The 17841-nt window shown below is 50.2% G+C and overlaps 1 protein-coding gene across 1 annotated transcript in view; it reads left to right on the top strand.

Moving 5' to 3' along the window:
- The window catches only part of LOC310801041 (ankyrin repeat and KH domain-containing protein 1-like), a 31954-nt gene extending 15418 nt beyond the window's left edge, over nucleotides 1–16536 (top strand). Inside the window, 26 exon segments of the mRNA XM_083664988.1 lie at nucleotides 298–441; nucleotides 897–999; nucleotides 1319–1620; nucleotides 1970–2235; nucleotides 2237–2709; nucleotides 2995–3125; nucleotides 3481–3592; nucleotides 4086–4231; nucleotides 4696–4838; nucleotides 4961–5174; nucleotides 5352–5527; nucleotides 5927–6089; nucleotides 6350–6445; nucleotides 6921–7037; nucleotides 7479–7656; nucleotides 8097–8296; nucleotides 8572–8885; nucleotides 9587–9742; nucleotides 10566–10715; nucleotides 10977–11244; nucleotides 11429–12947; nucleotides 13055–13228; nucleotides 13649–13906; nucleotides 14208–14443; nucleotides 15010–15171; nucleotides 15883–16536. Of these exon segments, the coding sequence (XP_083521114.1) occupies nucleotides 298–441; nucleotides 897–999; nucleotides 1319–1620; nucleotides 1970–2235; nucleotides 2237–2709; nucleotides 2995–3125; nucleotides 3481–3592; nucleotides 4086–4231; nucleotides 4696–4838; nucleotides 4961–5174; nucleotides 5352–5527; nucleotides 5927–6089; nucleotides 6350–6445; nucleotides 6921–7037; nucleotides 7479–7656; nucleotides 8097–8296; nucleotides 8572–8885; nucleotides 9587–9742; nucleotides 10566–10715; nucleotides 10977–11244; nucleotides 11429–12947; nucleotides 13055–13228; nucleotides 13649–13906; nucleotides 14208–14443; nucleotides 15010–15171; nucleotides 15883–15942 (6261 nt within the window). The 3' untranslated portion in view covers nucleotides 15943–16536.
- Nucleotides 16537–17841: the final 1305 nt, after the last annotated feature.

The following is a 17841-nucleotide window of genomic DNA, read 5'->3' as shown; positions in this document are numbered from 1 at the left end:
AAGGTCAACATACACCTCTACAGCCCTGACACCCCACACACAGGCTCAAGGTCAACATACACCTGTACAGCCCTTAAACCTCAGACATACACCTGGACCACCCTTACGCCCCGCACACACACTCAAGGTCACACACTCACTACTTGGGTGTCCAGCAATCATATTTAATTGATCATTTTACCTAATTTAAGTGCGTCACACACATCACAAAGCATTTTTGTCTGGCGAGACTTTCTCCACAGAACCTACGGACTGATGCATGTTTTTGTCCCCCCCCCCCCCTCCCTCCCCTCCCAGGACGGTTCAACCATGCTGATAGAAGCTGCTAAGGGGGGCCACACCATCGTGGTGTCCTACCTCCTTGACTACCCCAACAACATCCTCTCTGTCCCCACGCCAGACATGGCCCAGCTCACGCCCCCCTCCCACGACAACTCCCAGGTAAGGGACACGTGTTGCTACTCCTACCTATTTAAGACTCTGTCAACAGCTCTTAAGCGTTTCTCATTAGAAGGCATTTGATTTAGTTATCGAACACACTTCTTCACACTTGGACCCTTTCAGACAGTTTTGTGGTCTCAGAGCGGTTCCCCAACATTTTCATGCATATGTGAATCCTCCAAGTGAACTCAGAGCCCTTAAAATAGAACAGAGTTATTTTACTTTTTGGTTCACTCAAAGAGGACTGAGCGGTTGTTTTTAAAGAAGATTATATGTGAAAATACCCTTAGACACTCTCAATAGCTGTTCAGTGTTTCACTTTCAAAGGAATCTGATTTACCTCACGACAGAATGATCAAACACACTCTGTCATTTGTCTATAATCGTGGCCTGTCAATCATTTCTTGTTATTTGTATTAATGTATTCCTGTTAACCTTTGCCCTGCCCTCCCCAGGCTCCTCGAGTTCCATTCCAGGCCCTGGCCATGGTGGTGCCCCCCCAGGAGCCAGACAGAGCCCCCTCCAACATCTGCACTCCCCCACCCGTCACCAGCAAAGGTCAGTCACATCTACGACATGTGGTCACTGTACATTGAAGTGTGTGTGTGTTTACCAAGGGCAGAAATTAGACAAACCTTCACTTCAGTGTTGTGGTCAATTCCATTTCAATTCATTAATTTCAGGAGATACAATGAAGAATTGGAATTAGTTTTTTATGGAAATTAATTCATCAGTTGAAATGGAATTTAACCCATCTCCGCTTTGCAACTTATCCGATTTAACGTAGAATTTTACTTCGGCTCAAGCCTTTGTCGTTTTGGTTTGAGTTTCCCCTTCGCCTGATTGGTCTAACCCACCCACCCACCCCTCCTCCCAGGCGGCAAGCAGAGAATGAGCCCGCTCCAGGGCAGCCCCGCGTCCAACGCCCCGGGCGGGGGGTGTCAGGACCCAGACCTACTGCCCCCCTTCCACCCCTACCAGCCCCTGGAGTGCATCGTGGAGGAGACGGAGGGCAAGCTGAACGAGCTGGGCCAGAGGATCAGCGCCATCGAGAAGGCCCAGCTGCAGTCCCTGGAGCTCATCCAGGGGGAGCCGCTCACCAAAGACAAGATCGAGGAGCTGAAGAAGAGCCGCGAGGAGCAGGTGCAGAAGAAGAAGAAGATCCTGAAGGAGCTGCAGGTTGGTAGATTAGAGGTTAGACTGGTGGAGCGCTGGCGGGAAGGTTGCAGGTTCAAATCCTGGGCTCGGTGGCTTAGAGCAGTCGTTCTCAACTCCAGTACGGGGTGGGTGGGGTGGGGGGGGGGGAACCACGGAGGACCACACATTTGTTCCCAGCCCAGCATTAACTCACCTGATTCAACAAATTGACTCATCATCCAACCCTTTTATTTGTGGAATCAGGCGTGCTTGTCTTGGGCTGGAACAAAAATGTGCAGTCCTATGGGCTGGAGGGGCTGAGGGGCACATTTGTGTCGTAGCAGATGGAAAGAAATTAATTGTTTCTATTGTCTTCTGCTCTACCCTTCAGAAGGTGGAGCGCCAGCTGCAGCTTAAGACCCAGCAGCAGTTCACCAAAGAGTACATGGAGGCTAAAGGGTTAAAGGATGACCCGGGGCAGGGGGGCCAGCCGGGGAGCGACCCAGAGCCGGGCCTGGTGGCAGGGGTGGAGGCGTCCGGCACCCCCCTGCCCCTACGCACCACACAGCCGGGATCTGACACCGAGGAGGGGGAGGGCGGTAACCACGAAGGCCAGGATGGTCAGCCCCACCCCGCCGCTGTGGAGGAGGAGGAGGAGGGGGGGGGAGGAGGAGGAGGAGGATGAGGAAGAAGAGAAGGAGGAGGATGAGGAAGAAGAAGATGATGAAGATGATGACGAGGAAGAGGAGGAGGAGGACGAAGAAGAGGTGGACTACACCAAGCTTCCGCAGGTGGATACGATCCTGTACAGAGAGGCTCAGCAGCAGCAGCCCCCGCCGCCCCCCCCTCCCCAGACCCAGCACCTCCAGAGCCCCCCTCCGCCCCCCCTCCAGGCCAGCTTCGCCCCCCTCCAGCCCCTGGCCCCCCAGCAGTCCACAGACTTCAGCACGGCAGACTACCCCGACTGCGATTCCAGCCCCGAGCTGCAGACGGTGATGCTGAGTCAGCAGCAGATGCTGGGGCAGCAGATGACCGGTCTGGGGCCGGGCCTCCTCACCGAGGCCCCCGACGGACTCATGGTGGCCACCCCCGCACAGACGCTCACAGACACGCTGGATGACATCATGGCAGGTGTGTGGGTGACACTGACCGTATTCCATCCCACACTTCTCCTTTCGATGCTGAACATGGTTTGAAATGTTTAGATGTTCACCTTGGATTCACAAACTAGTTTAAGACTATACCGGAACACATTTAGTTTCTTCAATTCATATTCCAACATATTAACTATATAGACAAACTTTCTTACTGTACGTTGATATCAAATTGTTTTGATAATGAGTAAGTTTGTGGTACTTACAGCTCACTCTCTCTCTCTCTCTGTCTCTCTCTCTCTCTCTCTCCTCCCTGTTACAGCAGTGAGCAACAGAGTGCCTATGTTTAACACTACGACCTCGCCCACCCCCCAATCTGAGCGGCCCCTCAGTGCAGAGTCTCCTCCCCCCTCCATGCTCGCCCTCTACCCCTCCGTGGACATCGACGCGCATGTAAGTCCGCCCCTCCACTTCCTGTGTCCAGCGTGAAGCTGAGGTGCTGTTCTGGGACCCGTCACTCCTTAGGAGGCTTTGGAACCAGAACCTCGGGCATCATGGCGTTCTTGTCTGCTCCACAATGGTTTAACAGACCTACGAACATGGGGGTTTAAGATCTATTTAATTATTTTGGAGCGTACAAAAATGGCTCTACGCGCGAGTTGTTTATTCACGTTTTCTTCTTCTTTTTAGGTTTCCAAACATTCTTTTTTTTCTTTTTTTAAATCAACCGACCAGGTTAAAAACTCATTGTAATAATAATAAAGTCGTTTATTTCGACTGTTGTTCTGTTCCGTCTCTCTCCTCGCAGACGGAGAGCAACCACGACACGGCGCTGACGCTGGCGTGTGCCGGCGGACACGAGGAGCTGGTGTCTGTTCTCATAGCTCGCGGCGCCAACATCGAGCACCGTGACAAGAAAGGTACTGAACGCTCGCTCCGTCTCCCCAGGGACATTTTCACTGTATGGCTCCTGTCAGGTCACGTTAATAACAAACTTTAACTTAACTACAAATACGTCTGCTCTCTCTTTCTCGTCGGAAAAATCATCCGTCTATGGTTGAGGAGCAGATACAAGGATGTTGACGTTTTTTTGAGTGCACTGAATTAATGAGTGTTGAGTGTCGTCTTGTCTGCTTCGTATGCGGGGCGGTTTCCTGAGCACACGGATGCAGCTGGGTGCTACGCTAACAAGCATATTCTATGGAGAATCTATTAAAAGTGGAATTTTTAGTCCCAAGACGTGGCTCGTGTTACGCTGTGTTACGGAAACTGGCCCTGTGAAAAAGGACCATTGAACACCATTGTGTGCATCTGTGTATCTTACCAGAGAGATGGATCTCACTGTACCCTCCCCTTGCCCTCTCTCTCTCTCTCTCTCTCTCTCTCTCTCTCTCTCTCTCTCTCCCTCCCCAGGTTTCACCCCTCTGATCCTGGCTGCTACGGCGGGACACGTGGGCGTGGTGGAGATCCTGCTGGATAAAGGAGGAGACATCGAGGCCCAGTCGGAGAGAACCAAAGACACGCCCCTCTCCCTTGCCTGCTCTGGGGGAAGACAAGAGGTGAGGCTATCTCCCACCCAGGTGGGTTCATCAACAAGACTTACGCCCCATCTGAGACGGGTTTCACACAGTGTTGTCTTCTCAAAGAAGACTTGAGACAATTACCAGCATACCCCTCTGGTCTACGTAGGGGTGTAGCAGGGGAGGCTGGTGGAGGTAGAAATCGGAGGACGGGGCTCATTGTAATGCATGGCATGGAATGAGGAATGGTATCAAACACGTATTCGATAGCATTCCTCATTTCGTTCCATGCATTACAATGAGCCCCGTCCTCCGATTTCTACCTCCACCAGCCTCCCCTGGGGTGTAAGGGGGAGTGGGTAGGTGTTGGCTTTGAGGCCCGTTCCTCTGGTCTACCCAATTGTATGGTGGTTAAAGGCCTCGGTAGTAGGGGCTAGGGGTTGGTTTAGGGTTCAGAAGTGTTGTTCTGATTGACTGACCGACCTGTCGTCCAATCCTGTCAGGTGGTTGAACTGCTGCTGCTGCGGGGGGCCAATAAGGAGCACCGTAACGTGTCAGACTACACCCCCCTCAGCCTGGCCGCCTCGGGAGGCTACGTCAACATCATCAAGATCCTCCTCAACGCTGGTGCGGAGATCAACTCCAGGTATGGGTCTGTTTCTGTCCCTCTCTCTTTCTCCATCTCCTCTCTCTCTCTCTCTCTCTCCCTCCCCACTCTCCCTCCCCTCTTTCTCTCTCCCTCTCTCACTGTTTATCTGTCCCCTATAGGACTGGTAGCAAGTTGGGTATCTCTCCTCTGATGCTGGCGGCGATGAACGGTCACGTCCCCGCGGTGAAGCTGCTGCTGGACATGGGTTCAGACATCAACGCTCAGATCGAGACCAACCGCAACACGGCCCTGACTCTGGCCTGCTTCCAGGGCCGGGCCGAGGTGGTCAGTCTCCTGCTCGACCGCAAGGCCAACGTAGAGCACCGTGCCAAGGTATGAGAGACACCCTGATGTAACATATCGGTTTTCAGACTTGTCTCTCAGGTTCAGACGTAAAACACAAAAAAATTAGGTTAGGTGTTAGACATTGTGATGAGTTTGTAGTGCTTGTTGTATCTTTCATTGACCTTTTTCTCTCTCTCTCTCTCGTTCTCTCTCTCTCTCTCTCAGACTGGGCTGACCCCTCTCATGGAGGCAGCGTCGGGGGGTTATGCTGAGGTGGGCCGCGTGCTGCTGGATAAATGCGCTGACGTCAACGCCCCCCCTGTCCCCTCGTCCCGGGACACCGCCCTCACCATCGCTGCTGACAAGGGCCACTACAAGTTCTGTGAACTCCTCATCAACAGGTAATTATGGGTGGTGATGGTTGTCGGCATACTGTAAGACAGTGATAATGTCATACAATGCATTGCCGTGCATCTGAACACTTTCTGAATTCTAAATTACCCCCCTGGGCCCAGTACTTAAAAACTTTTAATCTGGATCATTCTGAAAAGTTCTAAAAGTTTAGAAATACTGGGCCCTGTAGATCTGAGAGGATTGGATAGGTAAAAGCTCCGTCTTACTCTCTGATTGGCTGGGTTGATATGTTACCATGTTGCTTCCAGCCATCCAATCCAATGAAATTTACAGGAGTGGCAAGTGGATTGGATAGATTAGAACTTCAGCATTTGAGAACCCCATACCACCTCTGCTCCTCACCTGTTCCTCACATGTTCCTCACCTGTTCCTCTCCGCCCCTTCAGAGGAGCTCACATCGACGTGCGTAACAAGAAGGGGAACACTCCCCTGTGGCTGGCGGCCAACGGCGGCCATTTTGATGTGGTACAGCTCCTGGTGCAGGCTGGGGCAGACGTGGACGCAGCCGACAACCGCAAGATCACTCCGCTCATGGCTGCCTTCAGAAAGGTAAGACCACTGGCCCCTGTTACACATTAAAGTACGCTGATAAAACACTAGTTTGCCACACAGATTCTTCTAAATGACATTACATTTGTAGCTGAAAGAGGTTCATAGAATTCTGATGACTTGTTGACATTTTAGTTTTGAGACACAGTGGACACTTTTGATTCCTCTTTCCTGTATGTTGCAAATGACCTTGGTGGTGTGGAAGATGGATTACAATGGGAGTCTGACCCCTGACCCCTCTCTCTCTCTCTGTCCCTCAGGGTCACGTGAAGGTGGTTCAGTATCTGGTGAAGGAAGTCAACCAGTTCCCCTCTGACATCGAGTGCATGAGGTACATCGCCACCATCGCAGACAAGGTAAGCTACTAAGCAGACAAGACAACGCTCAGTACTCATTAAATCGGTGCACTCAGAATGTCAATATGCTTGTATCTGCTCCTGAACCACAGATGGATGATTATCAGATGAGCTCTTTTTTGTAAATTTGTAAATAGTTTTTGCTATTTTGTTCATATTTTTGCTATTTTGGAAATTTCTTGTCAATATCTGCTATTTGTTTTTTTATGTCCCATGCACCAACCTCACCAAGTCAATTACCTGTATGTGCAAATATACTTGGCCAATAAAAGAATTCTGATTCTGATTCTGAAAGAGAGAGCAGATATATTTGTGCTTAAGTTAAGGTTTGTCATTAACGTGACCTAACTTGAGTTAGCTGTATCTCTGCATCACGTTGTTGTTAGTTACTGCGCTTCCTACACATTGCTCTGAGTGAAATTGTGGTCTACGTCAACCAGTATTGTGTGTCTCATTCACATCCAATCCTGTGTAGGATCTGCTGAAGAAGTGTCACCAGTGCATGGAGACCATCGTCAAAGCCAAAGACCAGCAGGCAGCGGAGGCCAACAAGAACGCCAGCATCCTGCTCAAGGAGCTGGACCTGGAGAAGGTTCGCATCCATTAAACCGTCAAATAACGCCTTCTTAGTGTGTTAGTTTCTGGCTAATATCTGTCTAATTTCTGTTAAAAAGACAGATTGGGGGACGCTCAGTGGCGTAGCACACTAATGCGCATACCACATAATTGCAAGGTTCCTGGTTCGATTCCGACCCTTGACACGTCTTGCATGTCATCCCTCCTCTCTCTCTCCCATCCTTCCCGTCAATCTCTACTGTCTCTATCCCAATAAAGCAGAAATGCCCTAAAAAGGTATTTGTTTAAAAAAGAAAAAGAAAAAAAAAAAGCGTTTTCTTTCTGCTGCTTTGAATTCATCTCCTTAAAAGTCTCTTTAAAGTCTCTTTCAAATAAAAAAATATGTATTTGTAACAGAGCGTGTCACATGATTGTAATCATCATTTTGTGTGTGTGTGTGTGTGTGTGTGGTCTACAGTCCAGAGAGGAGAGCAAGAAGCAGGCCCTGGCCGCCAAGCGAGAGAAGCGCAAGGAGAAACGCAAGAAGAAGAAGGAGGATCAGAAGAGGAAGCTGGAGGAGGAGGAGGAGGAGGCCAAGGTCAAGGAGGTGTTTCCTGAGTTGGAGGACGAGGACAAGGACTCCTCAGAGGAAGAGGGTCAGTATTCAACCGTGGGGGCTTTACACACCACAGGACAGACGGATATTTTCTTTCCACATTGTCCTTCCCTAGCACAGCAGCAAAGTACAGTTCAGCTCAGCTTAGTTCTGCTTCTGCTCTGTGGTGCGATTCGGGTACACGTGAGCCAAGACACCGAGCACAGCAACTAAGCATAGCGTTTCTGTTATGTAAACTACACATTGTTAACTATGTACGTCTGTTTGCGTGGCTGCAGGAATGTTGAAGTCACAGTTCTCAACCGCTTTGTTCTTTTTGTAGACTCAACTTTTCTGTAGAATTTTTTTTTAATGGTTGATCCTGACTTGAACGAGTGTAACGGTGACGGATCCAAACCAGCATGTTGTCATTATTCACTGTTTAAAAAAAAGCATGTCTAATATTATATTATTATTATTATTATTACTCTGTCTGTGCAGAAGTGGACGTCCCCATTGAGCCCCCCAGTGCGACCACCACCACCACCATCGGCATCTCCGCTACCTCCACCACCTTTACCAACGCCTACGGCAAGAAACGCTCCAACGCAGTCACGACGCCCAGCACCAACCGCAAGAACAAGAAGAACAAGACCAAGGACTCCTCCCCCAACGAACCCATCATACTGCAGGACCCCCAGGTAGGGATCTCTCATGCAGAGGATTTGGTCGCTTGCATTAATCTAATACAAACAAGTGGTGTTTTAAATCTGCACTGAAAATATGGCCAGCTAAAAAAAACACAAAAAGATGGTTTCTGGCCCTGCTTCGGTTTCAGTAAAATCGTAATTAATTTTCTCTTTATTCTAAAATGTATGCGGGGCACCGTTATCAGAATTGTATCATTTAAGATGAGCTGGAATTGGTAACAACATGGATGGAATGAAATCCTAACCGTACTCCTCCCTGCCACTAGGTGGCGCTGGCCCAGCAGAAGGCTGACAAAAACAAGATTCACGGCGAGCCGAGGGGCGGCGGGGCACCGGGTGGAAACAGCGACTCGGACAACCTGGACAGCACGGACTGCAACAGTGAGAGCAGCAGCGGGGGCAAGAGCCAGGACTTCAACTACCTACCCGACCTGCCGTGCTCTTCATCTTCCTCCTCGTCATCCTCATCCTCATCGTCTGCTCCCAGTCAGAACCAGGCGGTCCCGGAGAAGAGGCAGTGTACCTCGCTGCACGGCTCGCGGGACAAGGTCACAGTGTCCATCTCCAAACCGCAACACAAGTGAGTGGACGGATGAGCCTTTAGCTCGGCAAGCTAGCTGGGCGGGTTGGGGCTTTAAAAGGGTCAAAAGCTGGGTATCAATCTGGACTTGAATTCAGATTGCATTAAATGGGTATCTTGCAGTGATGACAGAACATGGTGAATAGTATCCCCCCACCCACCCCCACCCCCAAATGTAGCCACTAAGTTTAAAGGTAGACTGATATGACAGCAACTTGTCCACTCGTTCTACTGCCCTTCACTTTCTTTCCATTCACCTCAGTTTCTTCTTCCTTTTCTTTTTTTTGGGGTTCAATTTCTCAGAAAACTAGAGTAAACAGCCGTCTGGATGAGAACCAAACATATTTGAATCCTACTGGAGACACTCACAAATGCGCAACCCATTTCTGACACGTGGGCTCTGTCTCAACACGCTCCATTCTCTAGTCTGTTGCAGCTCTGTTTTGGAAAGTCTCTGGCGAGGTCGCCTCGCTCGTTTTTGTACATGCATGTCATATCCGACATGTCATATCATATCCGTGTTTGTACAAGCGTGTCACATTCCAGAGTCTACCTTTTTTTAAAGCAGGATGTTTTTCTTGAACGTACCCGTTACCGTTCTCTCTGTTGCAACACATCCTCGACTATATCGATTGCATCATCTACTCTGTCCGTGACCAAGGGTTACTGAAGTCTTTGTCGATGTTGGTCTCTCTTCTCAGAATCCACGAGTCCATCAACGACCTGACCCCCAGCTCACTGCCCTCGTCCTTCAAAACCATGTCACTGCCCATCACCTCGCCCAACAGCAAGATGAACCTCACCAGCCCCAAGAGGGGCCAGAAGAGGGAGGAGGGCTGGAAGGAGGTGGTCAGAAGGTGGGTCGGCTGAGGGCCGAGAACCCCGGGGCATTCTGGTGTTACTGTTGCTGCCTGTAGCCCACTGATTAATATCCGTCAGTGGAGGCCGGCGGACAGAGAAGTCAGAGGACAGGCTCCCGCGTTTGATTCCGTCCCATTACAATGAGCCCGTCCTCCGATTTCTCCCTCCACCAGCCTCGGCTGATATCCATGTAGAGCAGAGGTGGCCAAACTTTTTTTGGTTGTGAGCCACATACAGAAAAATATAAGGAGTCACGGGCCAAACAATGTTATTCACGGCAGTTTCCAGTTATACTGCAAGAAAAACTGTGTTTTTAGACCAGAAAACCCACATGCCTTTGGAAATTCATTTTCTATCACAATAAATATACGACACTACTGACCAGTTTCTGTTGACATTACAGTAGTATGTGCTCACATATTACAGTCGGCATTCCTGTATCTTAAATTTAATTTAAATTAATTCAATAAAACCCTTTTAAAACTCTCATTCAAAAAGCAGTGCAAAATAAAAAAAACGCCGGGCTGCAATTTGGCCATGCCTGATGTAGAGAATATGATAATTAGGATATTGAGTGTGGACTGGTACATTAAGTCCCTGTTTAACCCGCCTTAATCCAGTTTGGAATTTAACAATTAACTGCTATTCACAAGTATCTGTTATCGACCGGGTTATAATGTAATGCTGATGCATGGAAACAGTTTCTTGGGTTGTCGCCCAGGTCTAAGAAGGCTCCTCTCTGAGGCAGCGGCAAAAACATGTTTAAACCGCGTGACACGGCCGTTGATTGTCCTCCCTCTTCTCGTCGATGTCGCCCAGGTCTAAGAAGCTGTCGGTCCCCGCCTCTGTGGTGTCTCGCATCATGGGCCGCGGAGGCTGCAACATCACTGCCATCCAGGACGTCACCGGTGCTCACATCGACGTGGACAAACAGAAGGACAAGAACGGGGAGCGGATGATCACCATCAGGTAACGGCCCTGTCCACCTCCACCCGCTCCTCTGCTCTCCTTTCTACGTCTACGTTGTGTTTTTTAGACGTTTCTCGTGCCGCCTTCTTGGCCACTGCTCCCTTGTAAAAGAGATTTCTGTCTGGATTGGAAGCACCTGGATGAATAAAGGTTTAAAATATAAGTGGTTTTACTGTCCCTCATCTGTGTTTCTCTCTCTCTCTCTCTCTCTCTCTCTCTCTCTCTCTCTCTCTCCCCCCCTCCCTCCCTCCCTCCCCACAGAGGAGGCACGGAGTCGACACGCCACGCGGTGCAGCTGATCAACGCTCTGATCCAGGACCCTGCCAAAGAGCTGGAGGAGCTGATCCCCAGGAACCACATCCGGGCCCCCGGGGGTGGCGGGAGCACCACCACCAAGATCACCTCCACCTACACCACCTCCACAGGGGCTACCAGCACCACCGCCGCCCCCGGAGGCTCCAAAGGCCTGCCCTCAGTGGTGCCTTCGTCTGCCGTGTCCTACCAGACATCCACCTCGCTCGCTCAACAGGTTGGTCTTGTGCTTTTTAGTTTGTTTGTTTGTTTGTTTGTTTGTTTACTTGTATTTGTGGAGTTACTGCAAACTTTAGAACTTGATTTGCTTGTGTCTTTTGGGATCGAGAAAAGCTCAATTTAAATGTAATGTTGTTGTTGTTGTTGTTATTGATTAGTTGTTTTGTCATGATTATCATCAGGCTAAGATGGGTAAGAATCTGTCTCCTGGGATGAGGCCTCCCTTCGTGTCCCTGCCCCTGGCCTACACCAACCCCCACCTGGCCTTGCTGGCCGCCCAGACCATGCACCAGATCAGACACCCACGCCTGCCCATGGCCCAGTTCGGTGGCACCTTCTCCCCCTCGCCCAACACCTGGGGTCCGTTCCCGGTGCGGCCCGTGAGCCCCGGCAGCGCCAACGGATCTCCCAAACACAACGGGAACGCGAGCGCCGCGCCCCGGCCTTCGCCTGTGTCCATGGGCCACCTCGACCACCACACTGCCCCCCAGGCCCTGAGCTCCACAGCAGCCCCTGCGTCTGCCATGGCCACGCCCTCCCCCTCTGGCGCCTCGGCCCCCCCCGCGGGCGTCCCCACCCCCTCGTCTGTCAGGAAGCAGCTATTCTCTGCCGAACCAAAGATGGCGGCCGGCCCGGCGACAGCGGTCACCTCCACAGGGAGCGGTGCGTCAGCCTCGCAGGTCGCCTCTCACGCCCCCCTGAGTGCTGCGCCCCACGTCACCCCTTCCTCCACCCCACCCTCACCACCCACGCCCATCGCCCCTCTCGTACAGCAGCAGCCCATCTCTAAACCAGAGTCCTCTGCCGCTTCCACTGCCATGCCCGGGAAGGAGAAGGCCTCCCCAGACCCGGCAGCACCTGTCATGGCTGGAGGATCGGATAGCTCAGCCTCCTCTGGCTCCATGCACTACACAGCTGCCCCCCCCTCTACGGCCCGCCCTCAGTCACTGCCCCCCCAGCCCGACAGCCAAAGGCAGCTGCCCCTACCCTTCCCCGCCAGCACAGAGCCCAGCGCGCCAGCCTCTGCCCCTCACCTGCCCACCTCACGCCCCGCTCCAGTAGGGGGCAGCACAGTCACACACACCAGCAGCACCTTACCTCACTACGCCCCCCCTCCGCACCCTGCCCCCGTAGGGGCCACGCGCATGCAGCCCTCGGCCCAGTTCTACCCCCTGGCCGCCGGGTCGGCTCCCCAGGAGCACCAGCCTATGTACGTGCCCCCTGGAGCCTCGCAGGAGCACCACAAACATCAACAACAACAACAACATCAACAACAACATCAACAACAAACACACCAGCAGCATCAACAGCAGCAGCAGCAGCAACCGGGCATGCCCCCCCCTCCCTCCCTGCAGATGTCGTCGAACATGAGCCTGATGAACGGGTCTCAGATGCACCTTCACCACGGGGGGGCCAAGGCCCAGCCCCAGCAGCAGATCCCCCACCAGGCCAGCTACGGCGGCCCCACTGCCCTCTTCAACCACTTCAGCTCCATGTTCGACAGCAGCCAGATGGGTAACAACCAGGTGTGGGGAGCATGCCACCTGCCCACCCGGACCCCGCCCGAGCAGTCCTACAGCGCCCCCCCAGCCTACATGGCGGGCATGGGGCAGATGGAGAACGTGATGGGCCCCCCTCCGGACGGGTCCAAGGCGCCAGGGTACCGCTGTGCCTCTCAGAGGATGGTCGCCAGTCCCATTGGTGAGGAGAAACGACCATTGAAGCAAGCTAACTGAAAAAACGTTAAAAGTCTGTGGTCATAAAGTCTGTAGTCAGAAATAATGAGTTGTTTGCTGTGTTTGTTCCAGGAATGCACCCGATGGACCCGTCGGGCCCCTCCATCTCGTCGTCAGGTGCTCTGACCAGTTTCGCCACCAGCATGTCCGGAGGCCCCGTCTACCTGCAAGGCCCCGCCCCCGTGGGCACGCCCTCCTTCAGCAGACAGCACTTCTCCCCCCATCCCTGGAGCGCCTCCGCCTCCTGTAAGACAACCAACGGTTCCTAAATTAAGAGCGAAGGGCGAATAAAAGTTGGCCAAATTGTCACGGTTCTGGAGTGCCAAGAGTGACTTCAGTCACCAAAACTGCATCAATTACGATGCTTCGTTTTGTAGCCAAGTGTTGTTGCTAGGTAGATTCCACATAAAACACTTGGCACTCTAGGTGGTGAGTGTTCCGGAATTCTTTGGCAGTTAGTGAGTCGTGACAACGCACTATCGTTGTCACTCGTCACCATTACATGGTAAACAAATGAAAGGAAAATGTACATTCCTGGTTTTTGATGAATCCCATATTCGTAGCTAATCCGATTTTAGGCCCTCTGCACTGAGAACATATGGCTTTCTTTTAAAGGAAGTTCAAAGGTCATTGTAACAAACCCTCTACCGTCCCCCGTCCTCTCAGGTGAGTCCCCAGTGCCCTCTGTGTCGTCCGGTGGCTCCTCCCCACTGTGTGCGTCCACGGTAACGCCGGCGCTGGTTCAAGCCAAGCCCAACATGGCCAATCAGCACCAGGACCGCAAGGTGCCCCCGCCCATCGGCACGGAGCGCCTCGCGCGGATCAGACAGACGGGCTCCGTCAACCACGCCATGCTAACCACCAGCTACACGCCCCCCGTCGGACAGGGCGGCATCTGGTCCTTCGGAGTGGGCAGCACCTCGGGTGAGTGATGGATGGATGGATGGATTCATTAATTATTTAATAGGCGAAAAAAGTGAGGGAATGAGATCAGGGGAAGGCTGGGTGGGAGGTGGCTTGAGTATGTCAAATGGATTCATTTTTTTTGCAATGCGCAGATTTGATTCTCCAATTCTCCAATGGATGCGTCATGTCATTCTATTAAACAATCAAGAGTTTATCTGTAAAACATGTAATTTTCCCTGTGTTTTAATTCCACTGCGACCATTAACACTCTCACGACCCGACATCTCAGTCCTCCCCTCCTCTTACCCTCCCCCCTCAGAAGCCATGTCGGGCTGGTCGCAGCCCCTGATGGGCGGGCACGGACACGGGCACGCTCACGGGCACGCCCACGGGCACGGTCACATGATGCACCAGCAGCAGCAGCAGCAGCAGCAGATGGCCGAGCAGTCAGCCTTCTCCCAGCACCAGGCCATGGAGAGAGACGACACGGGCATCGTGAACCCCTCCAACACCTTCCACCAGCCCATGCCCACCAACTTCATGGACTTCCCCAAGGTAAGCAACCCTGAAATGAGTAAAAGCGGCTGTCTGATTCTCTCCCCTGCTCACTGAAGAGTGTACTTTGTTCACTTGGAGTGTGCACTTGTTCACTTGGAGCGTGCACTTGTTCACTTGGAGCGTGCACTTGTTTACTTGGAGCGTGCACTTGTTCACTTGCCCCTCATGGATCTGAAAGCATTAGAATGTGTTAGGATCTGTGATGTGAAGTGAAGGATGTGGTCTGGTTTATTTGTATGCCCATTAACTGTTGCTCATGCAGCAGCCGCTCTTCCTGGAAGTCCACACAGCATAAACCACATGACACGGTACAGAACAGTTACAAGAATAACACAAAATTAACACAGACAGTACCACTTTAACTCTAAATAAAAGGTACACACTTCAGAGACAAGAGTAGAGGATGTAATGAGTACATACTTCAGCAACAAGGGTAGGTAAGTCAGAATGCAGAAATAGGCTAATTCAGAACATGTCCTTTCGTCGCTTTCACCCCCTTAAGAGAGAGTTCTGTCTTCGAAAGCAGTTATTTACCCTTTCCGTCTGGCGTTGTGTCTTTGCAGGGTCTGCCTATGTCGATGTACGGCGGGACGATGATGCCCCCCCACCCCCCCATGGGTGACGGTCCTGGGGGTCCGATGTACAACGGTCTCCATGCTGACCCTGCCTGGAACCCCATCCTGAAGGTGGTCTCGAACTCTGCAGAGAACTCCGACCCCCAACAGGTACGGACGGGACCTTCTGTTTGTTATCCTTGAGTACCAAATCAACCCCTAGCCTCTATTCCTTAGAAGTGTTAGGGGGAAGTTCTCTCAGAAAATGTAGTTCTCTAAGCTACAAGTTATTCATTACTCGTAGGAAGTAGCTTAACAACAATGCTTTCCATTGTGGAAATTACCTAACTATTGTACTCATCAACCTATCCCAGAGAATGTAGTCAAACTAGTGATACTATTAGTGATACTGGTGATACTACCGCTAATAGTAGTGTAACTAACTACTCCCCAACACTGCCCTCTAGGCACCGACTCATATAGATCTAAGAGGAGTGGATAGATAATATAGAGCAATATAGGAAACATTCCACGTAGCAGACCGCCAGCTGCAGCTACTACAATACCATACTGCTTATCCAATCATCTCAGGTCTACACGTTGGTGGAGGTAAAAATCGGAGGATGCGCTCATTGTAATGCATGGAAAGGAATGAGAAATGGTATCAAACAAACATGGTACCTCCACTTGATGCACATGTACCAGAGGCTACCCTTGAGGGCTGATTTGGAACTCATCTCACATGCATTCCGGTTGTCTTTGTTGTTGTAGGAATTAATTTCACTGTGCTGCTACGCACTCCTTTGTGTCCCGGCACGTGTGTCAATAAAGTTTTCATTGAATTCCCTGCTAAGTGACGAAACCCTGTCCTATTGTTTTCAGGTCTGGCCTGGGACTTGGGCGCCACACGTGGGGAATGTGCACCTGAATCACGTCAACTAAAGACGCACAGACACACTGCCTTTTGAAGACGCATAGGACCAGTAACCCGAAAACCTACACGTTTAAACGAAAAGCAGATAATTCTATAATATACAAAGATATTAACCTAGAGAAGAGTGTCCAGCTACGTAGTGATGGGGAAGGAGGGGGGGGGAGGACACCATTTTGATGTGCCTAACTAAAACAAGAGGAATACAGTGTGGGCAGTAACAGTGTGTACCACTTGTCTTTGTGTCTGTCTGTCTGTCAACCCACCCAGCGACGGCCTGTACAACAGGACCCAGTCTCTGAGTAGTGTAGCAGCAGCCATTTTGACTTTAAAAAGACCCACATTCAATTGTTCTTGGCCTGCAGGGCTCGATGACAGGACTTGTACGCTATTTATACCCCAGACCCAAGAACTAGGCGACGATAACCAATAAGAGACAGAGAAAGAGGGATCAGACCTTTTAGAGTGGTAAATACATGTATAATTGTTTACATACTAAAAAAGGGTTAAAATGAGAGTAAATTTCATGTCGTATAGTGGCTCTACTTTATGTAGCCTGTATTAATGTGAAATATTTACCTTAATATTCAATAAAAAGACGGAACTGTAAGGATCTGTTTGTGCCTTTTTATTTGTGTGACATAAACCCTGTGACACGGGATCTTCATTCCTTGGTGGGCCGTGGTTTGTTTACCGATATGCATGTGACTTGCCTGCTCATATTTATGTGTTCCAGATGCATACATTCTGTACAGGCCTGTGCAGGTTATGTCATATTGATGTGGCTCCCGGAATTTTAAAGATCCATGCACAGAATTCTGGAACGCTGACATTTACTTCTCATGATTCTTGAGCCTGTTCTGACTAAATGTTCTGGCAGGGGGCGCTGTAAATTATCTTGTTTTTAAAGACACTGCAATCTGACACTCACTTTACATTCACCAGTGATAGAGCATGTGTCTGTCCCACAGAAGCACACACTAAAGGTCATCTGATCTGTTTATAGTCCCACATGAAGGCATCTAGGGTTATTATCTAGTTATCTAACTCTTTAATTTATCTTTTATGAGCAAAACGGCTTGTCATTACATCATTGTTGCCTTGTACTTTTGTTTGTAGATGTGTGTTTACATTTACATTTTAGACCTTTTGACCGTACTTGTGTTTGAAGATGTGTGTTTACATTTTACATTTACATTTTAGACCTTTATCCAAAGCGACATACAACAAGTACATTTGTCTAAAGTAAGTGAATCATCTATACATCAGTTATCATAAGAAAAACAAATCTATACTAGGACCAGGGGGCCATTGGCAGTTACAGTGCTATATATATATATATATTTTTTTTTATTTTTTTTTATTAATTTACAGTAAAGAAACTGTACAGGAGGGTAGTGGGGATGAAGAGGCCTTTAGGAGGGACAGTCAAGATGTAGCCTGAAGTTGGGTCTTCAGTCTACGGCGGTTTGAGTGTGTTTCTTAACAAATAAACAACCCTGATTAGTGATTGCTTGTGTGGGAATTTGACATCTGTTGAGAGACATCGCCGTCACTCAACTGGATAATGAATGTTGGGGTTGATAGCACCACGTTCAGATGCATATTTGGGGAGCGGCTACTACGTCAGTATAGTAGGCTGCCTTATGATGATGTTGATGTGAACTGTGTGTCTATAGCGTCCGAAAGTACAAAATGATCTCTCCATTCTCACAATTGTTCAAGTATGTTTAGCGATCTAGCGCTCATATAATCATATGACTTGGTTCATTTAAGTTCTTTCTGAGTCGACAATATGTCATTGTGAGCCGAATATAGCCTTTAGGAAATGAAATGTAGGGCAGTTTGTTGACAGTCAGACGCGATTTCGCGACCAAAACAAAACCACGCCGCCCGCCCATAGGGTTTAA

Source organism: Argentina silus (genome assembly GCF_951799395.1).
Source record: "Argentina silus genome assembly, chromosome: 2".
Classification (NCBI taxonomy): Eukaryota; Metazoa; Chordata; class Actinopteri; order Argentiniformes; family Argentinidae; genus Argentina; species Argentina silus.
This window is presented reverse-complemented; position numbering and strand designations above follow the sequence as displayed.